This window comes from Vigna radiata, unplaced genomic scaffold (genome assembly GCF_000741045.1).
Source record: "Vigna radiata var. radiata cultivar VC1973A unplaced genomic scaffold, Vradiata_ver6 scaffold_301, whole genome shotgun sequence".
Classification (NCBI taxonomy): Eukaryota; Viridiplantae; Streptophyta; class Magnoliopsida; order Fabales; family Fabaceae; genus Vigna; species Vigna radiata.
Genome location: NW_014543816.1, coordinates 2,983 through 28,574, shown reverse-complemented (window position 1 = coordinate 28,574; position 25,592 = coordinate 2,983). Strand labels below are relative to the sequence as shown.

Sequence of the window (25,592 nt, the reverse complement as noted above, 5' to 3'; positions counted from 1 at the left end):
GGTCATTTCCAATAGACTATGGGGTGAACGAAGAAAGACTCCTTTATTTTTAATGGTACAAAAACACGTGAAAGAATGAAAAACGAAAAAAAAAATACCAAGTGAATCAAAATGTGAAGGGAGAGAAAATAAAGAAAAGTCTTCATAATTTTTTTATTTTTTATTATATTTAATTATATGTTTTACTATTTATTAACATTATGACGTATTTTATAAAAGTTAAAAGTCTATCTAATTTAATTGTCATAAATTCTCATATAGAACTTTTAAAATTTGGGGGGGTTACCTTCTGTCTCGAAGAAAATCCGCACCTCAGGCTTTTTTAACTTTAAATTGCAGTCCTATTACTTATCATCACTGAAAACCCAAACTTAAATTAAATCAAGTCAAAATATCTGCTTGAATTTTATTTAATTTTGCATAGAGCCCATCCTTGAGCATAAGCTCTTCATGATCTCCCATCTGAAAAAAAGAAAATAAATAAATTGATTATGCATTGGCCTTGGGCCCTCTACCTGCTGAAATGTTCAAATGTTTGGTCTCATTTAAGAAATTGTTGAGTCCAAAATTTAATGAGTTAAAGCGATTCAGATAGCTTTTGCATTAAATAAAGGTTAAATATGTTTTTAATCCCTATACTTTGGGGCGATTTTGGTTTTAGTCCCTTTTTCAAAGTAAGGTACAATTTAGTCCTTCAACTTTAGAAAACTCTGGTTTTAGTCCTTTTTACCAAATTTTTTTAACTTTATTTGTTGTTTCAAATGCGTTTCTCAGTTAACATTGAAACAAAAATGACTAAAACCAGAGTTTTCTAAAGTTGAAGGACTAAATTGTACCTTAGTTTGAAAGAGACTAAAACCAAAATCGCCCCAAAGTATAGGGACTAAAAACATATTTAACCCTTAAATAAAAAATATTTACGAGATTTCCTCCAAATTTGTTTATCAATTAAAAATTTAAACTTCTTACTTCACTTCAAAATCAATTTCAAAAAATAAATAAAGTTCAACTAGAAATCACCTCAATGATGCCACCATCATCCATAACAAAGATCTTATCAGCAGCTTTTGCAGTAGAAAGCCTGTGAAGTTCAGTAATTATACGCAGCTAATCTTATATATTAAACAATGAAAGAAGCAAGGCAAAGAATTTACCTATGAGCTATGATAATGATGGTTCTTGTTTTAGATTCATCTTTTAACCCATACAGCGACTCCTGAAATAAGAATTGCATCACAAATTCAGTTGCAGACTTGCATTTTCTTAGATAAATACAGAAATTAGATTGACCAATAAATGGAAATGATATTTAACTTTCAAAAATTAGAATTTGTGAAATATACCTGGATATAATGCTCACTCTCAGAATCTAGAGCACTGGTTGCTTCATCAAGTATCATTATAACAGGGTCCCTAAGAATCGCTCTGGCGAGGGCAATTCGCTGCTTTTGTCCGCCACTAAGTACATTGTCATCAACAAGGGTTTCATATCCATTAGGAAGAGAAGAAATGAAATCATGGGCATAGGCCTTTTTCGCCGCCCGTTCGATATCTTCTTGTTTTATGTTCCCGGGGCAACCATACTTTATGTTTGACTTGATGTCCATATGAAAGAGATGGGATTCCTGTTTGAAACATAAATTTTCAGAAAATGAGTTTTTAACTATGTGTGAACTGCAGTTTAGTTGTCTAACCTGTGCAACATAACCAATGTTCTGACGCAGCCAACGAATATCCAACTCTTTAAGAGGGAATCCATCGATATATATCTGTACATAAAAGTAGATGTAGATTACATAAGAAATTATCGTGAAATGTTAATGTATATACACATTATTGATATTTACATCACATTCCAAATCAGTATATGGTCAACAAGATAAAGATGCCAAGTTTGCGAATGTAAAAATCATGCACTATTCAGATTTATTAACTGGAAAAACATTTATTATGCCTATGTAACTTTTCCCCCATTAAGAGGATTTATTACGGTCTGCAACTTGTATTTTCACTCCTCCTGTCAAAGTATTTAATTTAAAGATTTGCAATTCCCCATGTTGCTCACTCACATATGTAGATCAAATATGCCCAGAATAAATTAATTATCACCAATAAATAAAAAGTGAAATATGTAGCATTCATGTCCAACTAGCCGAGTCTGACTAAGAAAACAATTTCTCATAATTGTGAGCTTTAGAAGCACTAAGCATACCACAGAATCCACGTCTTTATATAGTCAATTTCCATGAATTAACTATCACTAACATGAGCACATATGCTGTCTAGTCCGTAGTAGTCACTATCCCAATGGTGCAGAATATTAAAACAAGGGTTTTCCAGTTCAGGAACAGTCATTTAACGAGACCATGACTTCACTGGATTTCGAGAAATTAAAATGCAAGAAGCTGATAACTTGTGCCAATACAGTAGGAAAGAGTTCTTGTAAAATATGCTGCTCTTTATTACTACACAAATGTACATTTATTGGGACTGGAAAGCATAGTGACCATGGTTCCAACAAACAACTAATAAGTAGTGGATGATGAGCGTGAACATGCAGATATCCATATAAATTTCATTTCCAATGAACAGGGTCTAAAATATATAAATTATTTACCTGACCACTACTAGGTTCATAGAGACGAAGTAAAAGGTTGAGTAATGTGCTCTTCCCACTACCACTCAGACCAACCTTGGCAAGGTAGGGCTGTTCAGTCAATACTTTAGCATCACAAACATTTAATCACAAAAGATTAAGAGAAATCTTACAATGGCAACGATTTGATTTTCCTCTATGGAGAAGTCCAAGTGTTCTAGAACAGGCATCTGATCAAATGTAGGAAAGAAATGAAATTTAACAACTAATCAGAAACAAGCATGTCATGCCTCAGAATTGAGTAGTAAAAGGTAATAAATCACATTGAGAAGGTTTATAAGGATGAAATATTACAAATCACAATATCAGTAACTTGATTTAAAAAATTTGTCACAAGTACAGTGCATACTGGCGAAAATCAGAATATAATATTGTGAGTTTATGGTAATAATAATAGCAGCTTTAGAAAATACATAATATCCTCTATTTATAATTAATGTAATAAGTCTACATAAAACATGCATCAGTTGTGTATTAATAAAGCAGTTTCAGTCACAATATTCCTGTTTTTCTTCTTGGTTGCTTCAACAATTGGATATTGTTAGATATATTGTGATTTATGTTAATTAGAGAAACATAGTCCCTATACTAATTATGTTATTTTTACATATTCATTTGTATTTGGGCTTAGTCTACATTCTCACTATTATAAATACATTATCCTATGTGTATTTTCTATACAATGGAGCCTGATAGCAAAGACAATAAAGGGGAAAAATAAAAGAAACTCTTGTATTATTGCTCATTCTGCCTAAGCCAAACAGAGGAGAAGAAATCCTCACCACATGAAATACCCTGACCTCATTCCCAATTACCCGAAAATGCCAGCTTGCCCAACACGTGCTCTCCCCTCCCCTCTATATTCTCCCTTTCTCTCTTTCCAAAATAGAGAAAAAAATCTTTTTGTTACGATCCCAATCATTGGGTGTGTGCAGGTGGCCCCCAAGGAATGGATTTCCACTTCTTTCTTTCATACACCTTAGTGAACTTCCCACTTTTCCCTTTTTCTTTAGAACTATATTCATATCAACTCCATCCTCCATAGTTTTCACCTTGTCCTCAAGGTGAAGTTCTGGAAAGTAATTCTCCATTTTTTGTAGAGATTCCCATGATTTTTCACACGATGGCATACCCTTCCATTTAACTAACATCTCTGCAGTCTCTCCTTCTCCTCCCCTAACAGTTAGAATCTCTTCTGGTTGCATTTCTAGCTCCTAATTTTTAGTTATACATAGAGGAAGTGGCTGCACTGTTACATCTATTTACACAATTGACTTTAATAAGGAAACGTGTGTTAGAGATATTATATTTAGTTTATTTTTATCTCTTATCTTTAGTTAGTTTGTTTATATTTCTTATTTGTATTTTGGGCTTAGCCCATATTTCTTTTATTATAAATAAAGGACCCTATGGTATATTCAATACAAGGGAGATTTCCCTTCATCTCTTTCACTATTTCATATGGTATCAAAGCTTAGGTTCTGATCCACCCTCTTCCACGGTCATAGCCTCCACAGCCGCCGCCGCCGGACCTTCGCCGGACCTCGCTGGACCTTCGCCGGAGCCTCGCCGGAACCTCGTCGGAGCCATCGCCGAAGTTCCAGAATCGACCGGCAACCACTCCATCTGAATCGCCTCCTCGCCCTCTTTCTGGATTTGTTCTCGTTGCGTCAATCGGAGGACGTTGAATTTTTAGGGTTTCCCCCTTTCCATGGCCTCTTCCTCGTCTACAACCACCTCTGCTAGTGCCTCATCTTCTTGTGCTGGTGCCACATCAATATACACCAATTATGTGAATGTACACTTGTCCATTGACAAGTTAGATGGCACGAATTATGCAACATGGGCATCCGACATCAAACTTTGGTTGAAGAGTCAAGGGTATGTAGATCACCTTACTCATAATGTGACTAGTGCTACCATAGAGGAAATTCCCGCTGGATGAAAATTGATGCCCAGCTATGCATCGTCATAAAGTCCACCATTCACTCTTCTCTGAAACAAATGTTTCAATCATATGAAACATGTTCAGAAGTATGGGCACAAGCAAAGTTATTATACATGAATGACACCCAGCGTCTTTATGGTGTTTGTCAGGATCTATTCACTGTTATTGGTCCGCGCAATCCTGGTCCCATGGCAGAATATTTGGGTAAAGTTCACGCCCTCCTTCATGATTTTATTGAGCTACTACCTCCTGCTTCCACTCCTGCTGAAGAACTGGAACAACGATTAAAGTTCTTCATGTTGTTGGCGTTATACGGACTCTCTGATGATTTCTCCCATGTCCGTGATCAGATTTTGGGTTCTTCAGTCATACCCAACTTTACTTCTACTTGTTCTGCTCTTTTGCGTATTCCGAGCAAACCAGTCATTGAGACATCTTCTCATAGTGATGATTCCTCTGTTATGCGCTTCATGGACGTCCTCCTCGATCTATAGCAATGGCTAATTCTGATCCACCTCCTCGGCCTGCAGACCATCCTACTTCATCAAATACTGTAGATAACCCTGCAGTCTTCAACGAATTTCTCAGATGGTATGAGGATCGTCAGCAATCTAGTTCCACTACATCTGCATCTGTTGCACGCACAGGTACACCTTTTGTTGGTCTGACTCACTCCCTCGGATCTTGGGTCCTTGACTCAGGCGTCACCGATCATATAACTGGTAACAAGTCCTTGTTTTCTTCCTTGTCATGTCCGGATAATTTACCCTCGGTAACAATGGCTGATGGGTCTAGAGTCTAATCTCATGGTATTGGTACTGTTCATATATTTCCGTCCATATCTATTGATCATGTACTCTATGTCCCTGGGTCTCCTTTCAATTTATTGTCCGTCAGTCGTCTAACTCATTTCCTTAATTGTGTTATTTCATTTACTAAAGATTCTGTTTGTTTGCAGGACCGGAGTTCGAAACACATGATTGGCACAGGATGTGAGTCTCATGGTCTATATCTTCTCCGCCCTTCCCCACATGTTGGCGTCATCATGGAGTCACCATCCCTTCTTCATGCTCAGTTAGGTCATCTCAGTCTTGCCAAACTGCAGTAGCTTGTTCCGAGTTTGTCGAAGTTATCCAACTTGTCATGTGAGTCTTGTCAGTTACGAAAGCATACTCGTAGTTCCTTTCCTCGTAGTGTTTCACAACGAGCGTCGTCCCCTTTTTCATTAGTTCATTCTGATATTTGGGGACCTAGTCGTGTTAAGTCCGCTTTAGGATTTAAGTATTTTGTTACTTTTATTGATGATTACTCCAAATGTACTTGGTTGTTTTTAATGAACAATCGTTCTAAGTTGTTTTCTATTTTCCAATCATTTTTTAATGAAATAAAAACACCGTTTGGGGTTTCTATTCGAACTTTACGCAGTGATAATGGCCGTGAATACCTTTCTCAACAGTTTAAACATTTTATGGCTTCTCATGTAATTCTTCACCAAAGATCCTGTGCTTATACTCCTCAACAAAATGGGGTGGCTGAGCGCAAGAATAGACACCTCATTGAAACAACTCGTACACATCTAATTCATGGCAAGTACCCTCGTGTTTTTGGGGTGATGCAGTTCTCACTGAATGTTATCTCATTAACCTTATGCCGTCTTCTGTCCTAGATAACAAAATCCCTCACTCTGTCTTATTTCCTCAAGACCCTATACATCCATTACCTCTTAAAGTTTTTGGGTCTACATGATTTGTTCATGATTTTAGTCCTGGTCTTGATAAGTTATCTCCTAGATCTCACAAATGTGTCTTCTTAGGATTTCCACGGTCACAAAAGGGCTATAAGTGTTTTTCTCCTTCCCTCAATCGTCATTTTATCTCTGCTGATGTCACTTTTGATGAATCTTCGTTTTATTTTTCACAACTATCTTCTAGTTTTGTACCTCCACCTACCACTGTTGATATTCCTATTATCTGTGATCCTTTAGACTCTCATTCCCCACAGGATGGTCCTTCAACTCCACCCCTTCAGGTTTATAGTCGCTGTAATCGTCTCCCTCATGACTCACCTCCTGTGCCGCCTCCTGTGTCTCCTCTGGCTCCAGCAAATGAGTCTGACCTGCCTATTGCTCTTCGTAAAGGTATACGCTCTACTCGTAACCCTTCCCCCGATTATACTGTTCTTAGTTACCACAGGTTATCTCCATCTTTTTACACATGTCTCTCATCCATTTCTTCTGTGTCAATTTCCAAGTCTGTGGGTGATGCCTTAACTCATCCTGGTTGGCGTCAAGCCATGCTGGAAGAATTAAGTGCTTTACAAAAAAGTGGAACTTGGGAGGTTGTCCAATTACCATCTGGAAAGTCTGTTGTTGGTTGCAGGTGAGTGTATGCTATCAAAGTTGGCCCTGATGGTACAATTGATCGTTTGAAGGCTCGACTGGTTGCCAAAGGCTACACATAGATTTTTGGTTTGGATTGTGGTGATACCTTTTCTCCAGTGGCGAAAATGACCTCGGTTTGCCTATTCATTGCCATGGCCGCCCTTCGACAATGGCCTCTTTACCAACTTGATGTCAAAAATGCTTTCCTTAATGGTGATATGCAGAAGAAATTTATATGGAGCAACCGCCCGACTTTGTTGCTCAGGGGGAGTCATCTGGATTGGTTTGTCGTCTTCGCAAATCCCTATATGGCCTAAAACAGTCTCCTCGGGCCTGGTTTGGTAAATTCAGGTGTGTTGTTCAACAATTTGGTATGTCTTGCAGTGAAGCGGATTATTCAGTGTTCTATCGCCACTCAAGTCCTGGATGTATCTACTTAATAGTGTATGTCGATGACATTGTTCTCATAGGAAGTGACTACCTTGGCATCTCTCAGATGAAACAACACCTTTATCACCATTTTCAAACCAGAGATCTTGGCAAACTCCGGTACTTTTTGGGTATTGAAGTAGCACAATCCAATGATGGTATTGTCATATCTCAGAGGAAGTATGCGTTAGANATCTTGGAGNAAANAGGGTTAATGAACTGTAAGTCTGTTGAGACACCTATGGATCCTAACATCAAGCTCCTACCAAATCAGGGGGAGCCTTTCTTAGATCCTGAACGTTACAGAAGATTAGTTGGTAAATTAAACTATCTTACTATCTTCCTGAACGTTACATTTCATTCGCAGTTAGTGTGGTGAGTCAATTCCTTAACTCCCCATGTGAAGACCATTGGGATGCAGTTGTTCGCATACTGAAGTATATTAAAAGATTACCTGGAAAAGGTTTGCTATATGGTCCTAACAATGATACAAAAATCGTTTGTTATTCAGATGCTGATTGGGTTGGTTCCCCTTCTGATAGGAGGTCTACTTCTGGATATTGTGTCTCTATTGGTGGCAACCTGATATCTTGGAAAAGTAAGAAGCAAAGTATTGTATGGCTTAAACAATTACTTAGTGAATTGAAATTTGGAGATATCACTCACATGACACTTATATGTGATAATCAAGCTGCTCTTCATATTAGCGCTAACCCTGTCTTCCATGAGAGAACCAAGCACATTGAAGTTGATTGTCATTTTATTAGAGAAAAAATCATATTCGGAGATATCAAGACTGAGTTCGTTAACTCAAGCAACCAGTTGGCAAACATATTCACTAAGTCTTTGCGAGGACCTAGAATTGACTATCTCTGTAACAAGCTTAGAACATATGATTTGTATGTTCCAGCTTGAGGAGGTGTTAGAGATATTATATTTAGTTTATATTTATCTCTTATCTTTAGTAAGTTTCTTTATATTTCTTATTTGTATTTTGGGCTTAGCCCATATTTCTTCTATTATAAATAAAGGACCCTATGTATATTCAACACAAGGGAGATTTCCCCTCATCTCTTTCACTATAAACTACATGGACCTTGCTACCTTCTGGCAACTTCAATTTATAAACTCCTCTCCCACTCTTTCATTGATCTCATAGGGCCCATAATATCTCGGACTGAACTTTTGATTAATTCTCTTGGCTAATTTTGTTAACTTATAAGGTTGAATCATCAAGTAAACCCAATCCTCAATCTTGAATTTCTCTTTTCTTCTATGCTTGTTGCTTCATGCGGTTTTGAGCTTGCAATAAGTGGTCTCTGAGTTTTAGTCAACTTCTCATTGCTCTCTTGCATCATGGAGGACACTTCTTCCAAGGGAGTAGCCGACACGTCTCCTCGCACCACAGGAGGGGGATCTTGCCCATAAAGGGCCCTGAAAGGAGTCATTTTGTAGCTTCATGGTTATTGGTGTTGTACCAAAACTCAGCCCAACTCAACCATCTATGCCAATGTCGTGATTTTGTCCCCGTCATGCATGTAAGATCAGTCCCCAAGCACCTATTCACCACCTCAGTTTGACCATTGGTTTAAGCTGAGCTAAATTTGTATGTCGTCTTCGCTAATCTTTATATGACCTAAAATAGTCTCCTAGGGCTTGGTTTGCCAAATTTAGTAGCGTGGTTCAACAATTTGGTATGGCTCGAAGTGAGACAAATCATTCAATCTTTTACCATCACTCAAGTGTTGGATGTGTCCATTTGACAGTATATACTGATGACATTGTTCTTACCGGAAGCGATCACCATGGCAATTACCTGATGAAACAACACCTTTGCTACCATTTTCAAACCAAAGATCTTGGCAAGCTCAGATACTTCTTGTATTGAGGTAACACAATCCAATGATGGTAATGTTATATCTTAAAGAAAGTATGCATTGGATATTTTGGAGGAAATTGGGTTGATGAATTCAAAGCTTGTGACACACCTATGGATCCTAATACCAAACTCCTATCAAATCAAGGGGATCCTATTTCAGATCCTGAACAGTATAGAAGATTGGTTGGGAAATTAAATTACCTTATAGTTACTCGTCCTGAAATTTCCTTTACAGTCAGTATGGTGAGCCAATTTCTCAATTTCCCATGTGAAGATCGTTGCAATGCAGTAATCCGCATATTAAAGTACATTAAAGGATATCTTGGAAAAGGTTTGTTATATGATTCTAATAACCATACAAAAGCTATTTGCTATTCAGATGCTGATTGGCAGGATTTCCTTTCGATTGAAGATCTACCTCCGAGTATCGTGTCTTCATTGGTGGTAACTTGATTTCTTGGAAGAGCAAGAAAAAAATTGTTGTGGCAAGATCTAGTGCAAAAGTAGAATATAGAGCTATGGCTTCAGCCACTTGTGAACTTGTTTGGCTTAAGCAATTTCTTAGAGAGTTACAATTTGGAGATGTCACTCAAATGACACCTATATGTGACTATTAAGCGGCTCTTGATATCATATCTAGTCCTGTCTTTCATGAAAGGACCAAACATATTGAGATTGACTGTCATTTCATTCGAGAAAAGATTGTATTTTGAGACATCAAGACTGAATTTTTTAACTATGATCAGTTAGCAGCTATTTTCACCAACAAACAAACAACAAATCTTAGAGAACGCTTTTCCCATAAAAGATCCAGTTTTTCCTTCCTACCTCAGCCTAACCAATACTGACACAAATTTTCTTCACACTCAATATAGTTGCTTGCCACACACACCCACTATATAATCCTTCTCTCTCCTTGCATTTTCCCCTTGCCAATTGTTACTTTTGTGGGCCTTGCTTCACTTCCTTACTACTACCTCACACACCAACACATAAAAGGCTTATCATGTAGAAAGCATTAAATCATTAGTAGTGAACTCATAATGGAATCATTTGGACGGTGCTTAAGTGCATGGAAACTACATGAATGCCATTGAGAAGGCAAAAGAATTATTGTGAATAAGCAAACAATAATCACCAATTGTTGCTCTAAATAGTCAAATGTAGTAATTAAATACACAAAACTAGTTTTTAATTAAAGTGACATCAAATGTCCTAGAAATTCCAAACAGCCATATGGATTTTAATTTTCAAGCTGTTGTGAGTAAAGCTAAAGATGCTTCTTATAACAAACAGAACAAAAGACACCACATATAACAAAAATGCATACATACCATAGTCCTTGCAGGATAATAAAAAGATACATTTGCAAACTGAATATGACCTGCTAACCTATGCAACTTCACACCTGCATTAGGGAATAAGCCCAATTAAACAATAGATAACTATACTTGAGTAAGGGGAGCTATAGACATACAGTTACTTGCCTTTGGCTAAGAATTGATCACTGGGCAAAAGATTAAGCAGTTGGAATATTTGTTCAGATGCTCCAATGGACTGCAGCAATGATGTTAAGCTGTTTGTCATCCTCCAAGTTGCATAAATCAACCACTCACAGTATAGTACACACTTGGTAAGTTGTTCCAGAGTTACATGACTTCTGAGAACAGACAAACCTACCAACAGCACTGCAAATATCTGCAAGTTGTAATTTCAGAAACAAAATCTTAAGTTGATATTTTTCGGTTATATAGTATCCCTTGAAAAATGGGAAAAGCATAAAAAAAGAGCAAACACCGGTAAGTTTATGAAAATCTGAAGTTCAAAAATCTTCAATAAAATACCCAAGATCATTATATTATACTCTAAAAGCTATCTGATGTAGTTCCATAAATGTTACAGGAAGTTTGTGTTTAGAATACTTGAACTATGTAAGAGAATAAAGAACTATTTTATTAATAACTATCACACCAATTACATTCTAATTGTCTCTAATTGTAATATTCAAATACCTTAAAATAAGGGAAAAAAAATATGCTTAAATAAATTTATAAGATTCTAAAGATATTTTCGCTAATTACTATGGAGATATTGAAAATACTTTTTTCCAAATAATCTTCTACTTGCAATAATCCCTCTAAAGTTTGTAAATGAAGATCAATCAATTCCAACTACTTAAAGGATCCTAAAATCTACCCTGTCAAAATTGATAAGTGAAAAATATTGGTATATTTTAACCCTATGTTTGGCTCGAATTTGAGTAGTTATCATTATTCTATGAAGTCTTTTTAACAATTTTTTCTGAACTGCATAGGAACCAAAATCTAGTTTGACACTAACCTATGAGTACCTAGACATTCCAATTTCCCTTAAGAAAAAGACTAGAAAATGTGCCACCAAGACACAATACCCACTTTAGCCAATTACATATTCTTTAAACACTTCCTTACAAATTTGAGGCATTGATAGATGGAAAATGGAAACAGACCATGGATTTGGAAACGGTGGCACTAGAAAAGAATAGTACTTGAGAATTGGTTACTTAAACAAAAGGAAAAAATCTAGTACGATACAAATGGGTATATACTACAAAATACAAGGCTAATAGATCTATTGAAAGGTACAAGACAAGGTTAGTAATCAAGGGATTCACTCAAAGTTATGGAGTGGATTACTTTGAAAATTTTGCTCCAGTTGCAAAATAGAATATAGTCAAGGTGATATCATCTCTAGCTGTTAACAATGGTCTCACTGGAACTAGGCACGTGATCTACTCGAGTCGGCAACGATGGTGGCGCGTGGCAACGTCTTTCCCGAAGCGATTTTCGATGTTGTGTTTGCCGGAGTTGGTTGCACCTTTCTACCCTATCAATGACCCCAAAGGCTATGATGGCAGCTGTAGTGGCTAGACTACGGCAGTGATGGCTACTGTTGCAACAGAAACGAAACTCCCAAGATCGGGAGCTCCGATACCATCTTGAAAAAAGAATGAATTTTATTATTTTCATTCATATCTATTACATTCTCCTTACCTCTATTTGTAACAATCTAATCTTCTAAAAAAGAGAAATAAGGAAACAATATACTAAAAAATAAACTAGAAGATCCTACAGATATTTTCTCTAATTAAGAAGATCTATAGATATTTTCTCTAATTAGGAAGATTTTCCTCCAATTACAACACAAACTACCATGTAAGATAAGGTTTGTACTCACTTATATACTATAAATTGGTCTTATCTTTAGTCAATGTAAGACTCCCAGCACAATCCTCTCATGATGGGGCATATGCATCTCGAGTGTGAAACTAGACATTAATGGTGGTCCAACAGTGGTCATGAGTGGAACAATAGATCCAACAAACAACAAACTCCATTAGAGCCTAATATCATGTTTAGGTGGACTTTAAGCCTAACTAAACCTCACAAAACCGACTTGTAAAGTGATATTTGCACTCCTTTATGTATTGTAAATTGGTCTTATATCTAATTTGTGAAGGACTTCCTACAAATGGTATGCTTTTAAGAACAATGGTACTTGGAACGTTGTTCCTTTGCCTCAAGGGAAATATGTCGTTGGTTGTCAATAGGTCTTCACAGTCAAAGTTAGTTTGGGTGACACTATTCATAGGCTTAAAGCTCATTTAGTTGCCATAGGTTATACTCAAATCTTTGGACTAGATTATGGTGATGTCTTATCTCATGTCACAGAGATAGTCTTTGTTAGATTATTGTTAATTATGGCTACTCTTCAACATTGGCCCGTCTATCACGTAGATGTCAAAAATGTCTTCCTACATGGGGGATTTTGTTGGAGGGAACTTATATGAAGCAACCTAGTGGTTTTGTTGCATAAGAGGAGTCTTCCTACATGGTTTGTCATCAATGCAAACCTTTACATAATCTTAAACGGCCTCCCAGTGCATGATTTGGTAGATTCAATGCAATAGTTCAATAGTTCGGTATGACTCAGTGTGAGGCTTATGATTCTTTGTTTAATTGTAATTTAGGGGTTGGGTGTATCTACGTTGTAGTGTATGTTGGTGACATTGTTCTTAGAGGTAACAATTACCATGACATTTGACATATGACACAACTCCTTTCTCAATATTTTCAAACAAACAACCTTGGTAAACTTAAATACCTCTTTGGAATTGAAGTAGCACAACCTAACAATGTTTCCCTGCCTCTTCCGATATCTCTTCCACCACCAATGTTTCTAACCCATCAGTCTACACCAACTATGTCAATGTGCACTTGTCCATTGATAAGTTAGATGACACTAAATATGCGACTTGAACGTCAAACACTAAACTTTGGCTTGAGAGTCAGGAGTATCTTGATCATCTTACTCCGAGTGACTGATATTGCTTCCGGTGAATTTTCCCATTGTAAGAGAGTTGATGCTCAGTTATACATTTGTCTCAAGAATACCATTCACTCTTCCTTACACACTCACCCTGACATTTCCTTTTCAATCAGTGTGCTGAGTAATTTTTCAATTCCTAATGTGAAGATTATTGAAATGCAATCATCCGCGTATTAAAGTATATTAAAAGATCTCTTAAAAACGGTTTGTTATATGGATCCAATAACCATACAAAAGTTATTTGATATTCAGAAATTGATCGGGCAGAATCTCTTTCTGATAGAAGATCTACCCCAGGGTATTGTCTCCATTGGTGGTAATTTGATTTCTTGGAAGAGCAAGCAACAAAGTGTTGTGGCAAGATCTTGTGCAGAAGCAAAATATAAACCTACGGCCTCAACCACTTGTTTGGCTTAAGCAATTGCTTAGAGAGTTGCAATGTAGAGATGTCACTCAAATGACACTTATATGTGACAATCAGGCAGTTATTCACATCAGTTATAATCCTGTCTTTCATGAAAGAACCAAGCACATTGAGACCAAATGTCATTTCTTTCAAGAGAAGATTGTATCTAGAGACATCAAAACTGAGTTCATTATTAACTTGAATGATCAATTAGCAGATATTTTCACTATGTCTTTAAGGGGATCGAGAATTGATTATATTTGTAACGAGCTTGGTATATACAATTTATATGCACCATCTTGAGGAGAAGTGTTAGATATATTTGGTTTCACGTTTATTAGGAAAGTAAACTTTTGATATTGGTAGATATTGTTTTTTTAACAATATCTTCTTTTTACCATATTTATGTTTGGTTGCCATATATACTTGTATCATTCTTCATTATAAATATATTACCCTATGTGTATTTTAGACACAAGGGAGATTAATACTATACCTAGATTTACCATATTCAATAACTATAAATACACTATCCTATGTATATTCTCTACACAAGGGATATTAACCCTATACCTAGTTTTTCTCTATATTCAATAGTTTCCAAGGCCTGATTCCTTCTACCGGCCTGTCAAATAACTGGTCTTTTCCTTATTATTCTTTAATATGTAGAAAGAAGGAATTTCAACACTCAATTACTAGTTTTGTATCTTTTAATAAGGTTAAATAAGTCAAACCTGCATAAAACGATATAAGCTGCTAAATATTAGGTCCCAAAACCCTGAAGCCATATTCTCTCGAAGAGTTATAACTGCTAAGCTTTGTAGCCACTGCTTATACCTGAATAAATATAAAATGGGTTTATGCATGTCAATATTGTTCGAACAAATATAAACGTTTACACAAAGAATCTATGATAAACTTGTGTATACAAAACCCGATTCGTCCATGCTATTTTGTGGTGGTTGGAGACAAATCCACCATCAAATTTGACATGGTTATTTTTAAATGACAGTGCCATAACTCATTTTGATAATTGCCCATTCTGATAGGCTCACGTTATTTGGTAGGCATTTGGGAGAAGGTGTTCTGAAATCCCATATCACTTGCCTCAATTCTTGGAGTGCAACTTATAAATTTTCTGAACTTTGATTAATGTCAATTGGTTCTAAGATGAAATTTGACATTTTCTTCCAGTTAAAGTTTTCCATAATTTTTCATGTTAAAGATCTTATATAACTAGAGATATGACCAAATTATTGTATATAAATAGATGCAAGTCTCATCTTATAAGTCAATTTTGAAAGATTAAGTTAGACTTAAAGGTCACTTTTTAAGATGTTATTAAAGTGTATCCTAATGACAATTGTTGGGTATATTGTGCCACCCATAAATATATGGTCTCCTGTTCGAGATGGTCAATCCTTAATGTGAAAGGGTGTCTTGAAGATTCTATATAGATTAGACATATGATAAAAATTATAATATATAAGTCAATGCAAACCTACCTTACAAACTAATTTTGTGGGATTAAGTTATACTTAAAGTCCACCTTCAAATATCATAGTTCAGAATTCAACATTTTTATATGTGCTACCTAAAAGTGTAAATAATTTTTATATGAAAATGAATACTCTCAGAACATGGAAAGAAATCTCAATTCTTCTTTGAGAAAGATTTCTATAACAATTGTAATTGAATATGTCCGAATCCCTTGATTTATGTTGCACTTAACATCTCCTTGTACAGTTTTAATTACATAATGAGGAGACTTAATTACATTTCTTAATTAGAAGGATTAATAGGCTGATAGTATATTTTTATATTTTTTGTATAAGATCATTGATCCTGAATTGTAGGGATAGATTATATCTATCATAAATTAGATTAAGTTATTATGTATGTCTATGTATTCAATTTAAGAGCAATTTATCTTCTATAAATAGGATCAGACACAGTTTTTTTTTGACATGGTATCAATGCTCTAAGCCCATGTGATCTCTTGCGCAGCCAACAGTGCTCCACATCCCTTTCTATCTTCTGCTGTATTCACAATACAACCTGTATTGACATTTCCTCCATTATCAAAACGCAAAGTTTTAGTTGATTTTCCAAATTGTGTTCTCATCATATGGTAAAACCATCAGATTTTTCTTTTTTCATGAGTAAAATCCATGTAACAAGGGTGTATTCATCAATAAAAGTGACAAACCATTTAGCATCAGATATATTAAAGTTTTATGCAGACCCCAAATTTCAAAATGAAGCAAATCAAACGGATGAGCACTCTTTGTATTATTAAAAGGATATGTGACTGCAAATCTTTATATGGACAGAAGCAATCTCTTAGGGCTTGTTTCGGAGGCATCTCCTAGGTGAAAAAACACTTCTGTCACCACTTTCAGATCAAAGATATTGACAAACTCAGATATTTCTTAGCGAGTGAGGTATCATAATCTAACAATGGTATTGTTATATCTCAAAAGAAATATGGATATCTCAAAGGAATTTCGTGGCTGCATTCATGTTGTACTTGTTGCCTAGAATCAATAATACAAGATCTATTCAGTGAGTATAGGTGGTTGCAGTGGGTTTTTCCTGGTTTCCTCTACCTAGGAACCTAACAGATACTCCCATAGTAACATCAAGTCAAAATATAGATTTCCAGCTTGAATATTCAGTAACAGAAAAAACAGAATAAAGGACCTTCCAAATTCTCGTTTTCCTGTTCCATAAGCTCGTACAGTTCTTATTGAAGAAAGTGTTTCCAGAGCAACCTGTGTAGAAAAAATATTAATAATTAAAATAAGATTCTGGGAACTGTTTCAGAAACAATATCTACTGGTATAATGTATATACGTCATTTGCACAAGCTGTGAAATCTTGGATTAACTTTGCTGCCTTTCTCTGATACCTATTTAAACAAAAAAATACATGCTTCAAAATATAAAGATGTAAATAAAACTAGAAGGGAAATATGTATGGTTAATTTAAATTTTGCAAACATTTAAGCACATTTATCACGTTAGTCAGAACACTTTTCCATCTTTAAATGCCCTAAAGAACTGTTCATTTCATACACGATTTACGGTATCTGAAGTTTAGAAGAAAATAATTTGTCTCTTATTCAGTCTCATTACATACATCTGATATATATACATACATTAATAATTTAGGAAACAAACACAACCTATTTTAGGATAAAATTCCCTGAGATTGCAGGATTTATATGCTATTAATAAAACCAACATACAACCAATATATAAAGTTATAAACAATAGGAATAAAATCTAAACTTCCCCATTCCCATCTTGGATATAAACTTCTCAAAGTTATTGCTATTCAGCTCTTGGTGAGTATGTCTTCAAGCCGTCCTTAAGTAGACTCATATGGAGTGAAAAACAAGCCACTATGAAACTTTGAAAAAATGTTTGTCCATGTTGTACTAGGTTTTAGGCTATACTAATTGCAAATTTATTTTCACAATATAACCTCATAGATTAAAGTCTTCCAACATAATCTTCAATCATAACAGTTCACATATTCCTTGAGTCATTGCCTAAAATTCTACTTTTGTTGGAAGTCTTACATCGACTAGAGATAAGACCAATTTATAATACATAAGTGGGTGTTGTTGAAAACAGAAGTAGGATGCTGGAATTAATAATTCTCTGGTTAATACTTTTGAAAGAGTACATAGGTGTTTAAAAAGAAACAAACCATTGTCTAATTAAGGTAAAAAGACTCCTCAAATAAAGTCTCCTGAAACAAACCATTGTCAGGAGATATCTACCCAATAATACCTAATCTTAATAAAAGGAAATTTGCCCAATAATTACTAATCGTAATCCCTTAATTTTAGGGATTACACATAATTTCTATATTAATTGTTATATTTATTGTAATATATTCACATATTATGACAGATACAAACCTCACCTTACAAGCTAGTTTTGGAGGATTGAGTTAGGTTTAAAATCCACTTCTTAACATGGTATCAGAGCTATGGTTAGAGTCTATCCTAGCGATATTTCTTGTTTGTTGGACATGTTCCATCCGCTATTGGGCCGTTATTGGACCACCCATTAATGTCTAGTCTCACGCTCGAGATGATGTCTATACCTCGGCGTGAGGGGGGTGTGTTGGAAGTTCCACATTGACTAGAGATAAGATTAATTTATAATATACAAGTGAGTGCAAACCTCACCTTACAAACCAGTTTTGTGGGGTTAAATTAGGCTTAAAGTTCACTTCTTAACAACTTTGACACTAAATATAACTAGGTAAAATGAGTAAAGCCCTCTGGATCATCTACTATGTAGGTAAAATGTGTCTCAACATTGTTGGTTATGTGTCTCAAGGTATTTGGTTTCTTGATTCAGGAGCAACTGATCATATGACACATTTTCGTGTGTCCTTCGACTCATGGTAAAACAAATAGAGAACTTATTACGATTGTGAATGGTCAGGGTATACCTATATGCGACTCTGGGAATATAATTTTGGACTCATCTATTGTATTAAAGAATGTTTTTCATGTTCCACAATTAGCCAATAGTCTTATCTCTATGAGAAAACTCAAATGATTTAAATTATTCAGTAACATTTTTCTCAACTTATTGTGTTTTCTAGGACCTTGCCACAGGGAAGACGACTGCTAAGGAGCAAAGTGGGTTGTATCTATTGGAGGCTGATGACCAAAGCAAAACAAAAATCATGAGTCAACAAGTTGCAACTGAGACGTGGCAAATTCCCAAATATACATCATAAAAGGCTTGGACATCCTTCATTCAATCTTATCAAGTCCTTATTTCCCCATTTGTTTACCAAGGAGTCAGTTGAGTCTTTTAATTGTGATATTTGTCAGTTGTCAAAACATCATCGTGCCTCTTATCCTATTAGTAATAAAAAAAGTACTTCTCCATTTGATTTAATTCACTTTGACGTTTAGGGACATATTGTAGAATTTATTTTTAGAGTCAAATGGTTCATTACCTTTATTGACGATTATATCCATGTTACGTAGACATACCTTATGAAATAAATCAGAAGTTTTCCAAATCTTTGTTAATTTTTTTCATCTTGTCCAAAATTGGGTTAAATCAAAAGTTTTCCAAATCTTTGTTAATTTCTATGACCATACAATTCTTTTGAAGTGAAAGGCATACCTCCTGAAGAAAGCATTGTATGGTCTTATGCAATCCCCTAGAGCATGGTTTGGAAGATTTACATAAGCAATGGTTTCCTTAGGATACAGACAAAGCCAAGGAGATCATAGTCTATTCATAAAGCACTCTTCTACAGGTAAACTCACTCTATTACTTGTCTGTGTGGATGATATGATTATTAAGGGAGATGATGAAACAGAAAAGTTGGCATTAAAAGATAAATTGACAGCTCAATTTGAAATGAAAGACCTAGGAAAACTCAAATATTTTCTTGGAATAGAGGTTGTCTACTCCAAGAACGGAATTTTCATCTTCCAAAGGAAATATGTACTTGATCTCCCCAAAGAAACAGAAAAGTTGGGATGTAGAACCTCAACAATTCCTATAGAACAAAATCACAAAATTGGATGTGAAGAAAGTGCTCCGTAGAGAAGACCCAATATCAAAGATTGGTAGGAAAATTGATTTATCTATCACACAAAAGACCAGACATTGCTTATGCAGTTAGTGTTGTGAGCCAATTTATGCATGATCCAAGAGAGAGACACATGCACGCAGTTGACAAAATTCTCCAATACTTGAAGTCAAGTCCAGGAAAGGGGCTATTATTCAAAAGGGAAGACACATTGACTATGAAGATATATATTGATGCTGACTATGCAGGTTCTATTACTGACAGAAAATCTACTTCTTGATATTCAGTGTTTCTTGGAGATAGTCTGGTAACATGGAGAAGCAAAAAGCAAGATAGAGTATCTCGTTCTAGTGCAAAAGCTGAATTTCAAGCTCTTGCTCAAGGAATGTGTGAAGGACTCTGGATGAAATCATTTTGGATGATCTTAAAGTCAAAGTGGAGAACTCGGTGCAACTACACTATGACAATAAGTCTGCCATGAGCATAGCTCATAATCGAGTACAGCATGACAAAACCAAACACATTGAGATTGACAAACATTTCATCAAAGATAATCTTGACAGAGGCTTTGTGATTACAACTCATGTTTCTACAGAACTTCAAATAGCAGATATTTTTACAAAAGGGCTTCCTCCGAATAGATTTCAAGATCTTGTAGGCAAGTTGGGAATGATTGATATTCATTTACCAACTTGAGGGGGAGTGTTGTATTTAGAGAAGATATCTTTAAAATCTTCCTAATTAGAGAAAATAGATATACAATCTTCTATTTTATTTATTTCATTTTGTATTTCCTAGTTTCCCTAATTCCCTTTTTAGGAGAATTAGATTATTACAAATAGAGTATATGAGAATGTATTTTCGATTTATTCTGAATAATAAATTTCAGTCTTATTTTTCTACTCATTTAAGATAATTTTTTCCATTGAATCTATAAGTTGAATGAACATTATGCAATTCTCCCGTACTCTGGAACTTGTCTACATTTTCCATTTCAGCCATTACAAAAATGTGTAATTAAGGCAAAGAAACAAAGACTGATGATGAGTGTTTCAGATCATACAGGAATGAAGGCTGCAACAAAACTCTAGGGTTGGGCATCAATGAAGGCTGTGATGAAACTCTAGGGTAAGGCGGTAATGAAGGCTACAATCAAATCACACGATCAAAGGCTCCCAAGGATCAAGAACTCTGATACCATCTTAAATTTAGGAGAGAGAATATATTTTTTATTATTTGTCTCCTTACATGCATTGGATATATATATATACAAGAGCTTATTGAATGAGCAGCCTATTCTACGAAAAAAATTCCTAAAATAGTGGGATTGTTATTCTAGTAATAATAGCAAGATACAAAGAATATAACAAATTAAATACATGGGAATAATATCTAAAGTTTCCTAAAGTATATTTTGATAGAGTCTGTTCAGGGTATATAGTTTAGATTTTCACACACTTTTAGGGAGGGAAATAGATGTGCAAATAGCTTAGTTGCTTACGGTCTTAGTACTTTAGTTTTTACTTGGTGAGATGGATAGCCTCCTTGTGTTGTCTCTGACTTTTGTACAAATAGATGGGGCATCCCACATTACTCATTGTCTTAGTGGGTTTTGATTTGGTCCCACCACCTTTGTATTTCTTTTTTCTTTTAATTGTATTAAGAGTTCTGCAGAAGATTAGTACAAAGTATAGTGCTAACTTAGTTAGGATTGCAAGCCATATATTGTGATGTGATAGCATTCTTTCTATTGATTAAAAAAACTATGTACGTGTATATCTGTAAAAATAAATATAATGAAAGAAAAAATTTGAAACTTCGAGAGAAATTTAATAAAGCTCAATGTTTTATGCATACAAAAGTAATTTCATTATTATGATTGAAAAATGGATACAAACAGATAGTGTTAGGATATAGGATGATAGCATTGTTCTTTTGCTTGCTGTGTGTGTGAGTGGGTTGTCTCAGTTAGGTTTCATACTCAGATGCCTAACATATAGGAAGACAGGAGATCTTATTAAAAAAATACAAAAACTAAAGAGAACCAGAAGACGTAAGAAAATAGTGAAGCAAAGCTATGGGTTTAACATAAAGGGGAAGATGTTACCGATGCTTACTGGCCATAAACGATGAAAATTGCAGATAAAATACAACAAATCACCAAGGCAGATAATGCTAGAGGCCAAGATAAAACCATCAAATTAAGTATTGCTCCAGTTCCCTAGATATAAAATAGAGGGACAGTTAATACCAAATGGAAAGATAAAGTCATTAAACTAAAATAACAGATTAATATGTAATGTTAGAATTAAAACCTGACAAGTGTTGCGTAATATGAGCTGAAGATCATTTCCTATCACATGGGATAACCGTTGACAATCTGCTGTGAGCCTGCTTGTCAAGTCACCAACTCTTTCTTTATCAAAGTAGGAGATGTCCTACATCACGATAATAACAAACATAGGTCATAGACTAACTAGAGGAAAAGAAAGAAATAGTAAAATAATACAAATAAATAACCAAAAAAAAATCTAATTAACACCCACTAGTGTTGTATATTTTCACTTAGTAAAATACGTACCTGAAAAAGAATTGTTGCATATAAGTTTTCTCGTAGATGCTTTACCTGAAAAATTATGCATGGAACGGTGACCGATGCACTTAATCTTAAACAACAATGGTACTTTAAAGAAAAAAGAACAACATTGGAGTGGGAAAATGATCTACAATAGCAATAAGAACAAGAAAAAGAGGGTATCCCAAGCAATTATATGTATGGAATAAAAATTCAGTTAAAGTAGAAAGTTGAAGTTATAGTAAAGAAATAGGGAACACAGTGTTGAAAGTCTCACATCGACTAGAGTTAAGATCAATTTATAATATATAAGTAGATGCAAACCTTACCTTACAAGTCAGTTTTGTGGGGTTGAGTTAGGCTTAAAGTCAACTTCCTAACATGGTATTAAAGTCAGAGCCGATCCTAGCGATATTTGTTGTTTGTTGGACATGTTTCACCCACTATCGGGCCGTTATCGGACCACCCATTAATGTCTAATCTCACCACCCATTAATGTCTAGTCTCACGCTCGAGATGTATATACCTCGACATGAGGGGGGTGTTGGAAGTCCCACATCGACTAGAAATAGGGCTAATATATATATATATATATAAGTGGAAGCAAACTTCACCTTACAAGTTGGTTTTGTGGGGTTGAGTTGGGCTTAAAGTCCACTTCTTAACACACAAAAATTGAATTGATTAATAAAAAGGGCAATGGAGAATTCTCGAGTGGGATGCCTTAATGAAATGTCAGAGCAAGAGAGTTATAGATAACAAAAAGTTGTTAATTGTGGCATCTAGTAGTTTAACCATTCATTATTAAGCCTTTTGTCTTGCTTGCCCCAACTGGCTTGAAATTTTTCCTCAAAAGAATTCATGAGAAAAACCCACACAAGAAAGTAAAAGGAGTCCCAATTCATAAAGTTACAATCAAAAGAAAGCCAAGAAAAAAAAACAAAAAAATCCTTTAGTTAAAACCTCCGAAACTTATGCACAAAAGGGGAGATTAAAAACAAAGTTCAAAATAACTCTCCTTTGACCTCCAAAACTAAGCCTAACTTAAATGTTAATGAAAACCAGTTAAGCCGTTGATAAAGATAAGGATGGAGAAGGGCCTAATAGGCATATTCATAAAGTCTATGAAAGAAGGAAGTGGAAACCCATTACGTGTGGACCACGAGATCATTTACAATGATTGGTTGCAACAGTTTTCCATAGAGGGAAGAGAGAGAGTGAGAGAGGAGGTGTTAGGCTTCTTTAGTCAAAAAGTCTAACCATCACTCAAAACAGCTCACACACACTCACCAGATTTCTAGAAACAGAACTGTATTATTGTTGTAAACAAAGAATAAAAGAATAGGAGAGCACTCCCTCCTTCAAGAGTTTCCTCTTCACAAAGAGCCAAAGCTCAATCTACAAAATTATCCAAAAAGTACCTTGACACAAGACCTCCCTGCCTTCTTATAAAGGCCCCCCTAACCAACTAACCAAATAACCAACTAACAACTAATTCCTAATTTATTTCCTTTTATTCTGCACACATTATATCCTAACAATAATTTGTGAAATCCTCAAATTCACATCTCTAACTTCATCAGTTCTTGTAGCAACAACACTTTTGGCAGTTACTGCTCCCTTTTTTCCAACAAAACTAGATTTAACAGTAGAACTAAAGAATGGCTGAAATCGAAAAACTTTCTTCAACCACATATCATTACTAAATCCAGTTCCAGGAAAATTAAATGAAGATCCAACCACATTTGAATTGCCATCTACTTTCAAATTCTCACTTAAATTGCCACACTCCCAATCTGTGTTACTGCTGCCCAACTCTCACATAGCATGCTTCTCATGTTCCCTTCAACTATCCTTAGTAGTGTTGTTGCCAGATTTTTCCAAGAAAGGTTCTTGGATTTTTGTTGCCAGGTCTTGAACCCTTGGACTGCATTTTCTTCCATATTATTGATTGTTGGGTGAACCTTTGTTGATCCTTTGATGTTCTGAACTTCAAAAACATTTGTTGCCCTTGTTGTTTGACCCTGGGTGCCATTCCCTTCAATTGTGGACAACTCCACTCCTTCAACCCACGGGACAAGTGGTTCTTTATCTAGTTTACTGCCGTGTGGCCCTCTTTATCTTGTTTACTGCAGAGAATTTCTTTCCATTCTTGATATCTTGCAACAGGTCCTCTCTTGCCCTGTAAACAAACTCAACTGTGTTGCTTTTTTACTCCGCTGCCTTACCCCCAGGCCTCAACAATTTTTCCCCTTTCTTTACTGTTTTGACATTCCCACCACAACCTACTACTTTATCTCCACTAAAAACAACTTTTGCAGCTTTACTTGGAGAAACAAGAGTCACAACCTCCCCATCATGGTCTTCACCTGTTGCATTTTCCGTACCAAAATTTGTCACGTTGTCCACCCTTACAGCAACAACTTCTGCAACTTTCTCAGCCACTGCCACACCAATGTCTCCATCACCCTTTTCGTCATTGCCTTCTTCACATATCTTTTCTTCCCTTGTCTCTTGCCCTTTAATTCTTGCAAAGCAATCAGCACTTAAAACAACAGTTTCTGACCTTCTACTCCTTGATGTGATGGTAAAAATATCCCCCTCACAGTATTGGACAACCCCTTCCTTTGCGNTGTTATTTGTTTCTCCTCCATCTAAAAGTTTCTTGGCTTTCTTGATGTCCANCATACTACCTTGCACAACATCCTTACCTGTTTCTCCCTCTTTCTTTCCCTTACCGTCAGATTCCTTACTTCTTTTTGGGCCCATTCTGTGATTATTGGATTTCTGCAGCATTTCTTTTATTTCTTGGATACTTCTTCTCAATTCTTGGATGTTTCTTCTCTCTTCTGCTAGCACCCTTTTTTGTTCGCTGGCCCACCTCTTCANAGAATCCATCCTTCCCTCCAGGGCATTAATTCTTCCATCAATTCTTCCCTCCATTGCACCTTTCGCTCCTCCAAACAGATTCGACAGTTCTCCCTTGATGATCTGGCAGCTTCTTGATCCTTCACCCCCACTTTGATCCGGCGGNTCGGACCAATTTGTTAGACTTCTTTAGTCAAGAAGTCTAACTATCACTCAAAACAGCACACACTCACTCACCAGATTTCTAGAAACAGAATTGTATTATTGTTGTAACCAAAGAATACAAGAATAGGAGAGCACTCCCTCCTTCAAGGGTTTCCCCTTCACAAAGAGCCAAAGTTCAATCTACAAAGTTATCCAAAAAGTACCCTAACACAAGACCTCCCTGCCTTCTTATACAGGCCCCCCTAACCAACTAACCAAATAACCAACTAACAACTAATTCTTATTCTATTTCCTTTTATTCTGCACACATTATATCCTAACAGGAGGTGTGAGAGTGT

At 35.7% G+C, this 25,592-nt stretch overlaps 1 protein-coding gene across 1 annotated transcript in view; it reads right to left on the bottom strand.

Annotated features, from left to right (window-relative positions):
* Window positions 1–232: 232 nt before the first annotated feature.
* Window positions 233–25,592, bottom strand: part of LOC106754974 (ABC transporter B family member 26, chloroplastic) — a gene marked incomplete at its 5' end in the record, with an annotated part of 27,287 nt that continues 1,927 nt past the window's right edge. Inside the window, 15 exons of the mRNA XM_014637048.2 lie at window positions 233–462; window positions 1,021–1,081; window positions 1,155–1,216; window positions 1,344–1,625; window positions 1,695–1,769; window positions 2,618–2,692; window positions 2,770–2,826; window positions 10,627–10,700; window positions 10,780–10,990; window positions 14,801–14,903; window positions 16,770–16,840; window positions 16,923–16,977; window positions 21,764–21,867; window positions 21,962–22,084; window positions 22,228–22,272. Coding sequence (XP_014492534.1) covers window positions 382–462; window positions 1,021–1,081; window positions 1,155–1,216; window positions 1,344–1,625; window positions 1,695–1,769; window positions 2,618–2,692; window positions 2,770–2,826; window positions 10,627–10,700; window positions 10,780–10,990; window positions 14,801–14,903; window positions 16,770–16,840; window positions 16,923–16,977; window positions 21,764–21,867; window positions 21,962–22,084; window positions 22,228–22,272 — 1,479 coding nt within the window. The remainder of the gene's footprint in view (window positions 463–1,020; window positions 1,082–1,154; window positions 1,217–1,343; window positions 1,626–1,694; window positions 1,770–2,617; window positions 2,693–2,769; window positions 2,827–10,626; window positions 10,701–10,779; window positions 10,991–14,800; window positions 14,904–16,769; window positions 16,841–16,922; window positions 16,978–21,763; window positions 21,868–21,961; window positions 22,085–22,227; window positions 22,273–25,592) is intronic.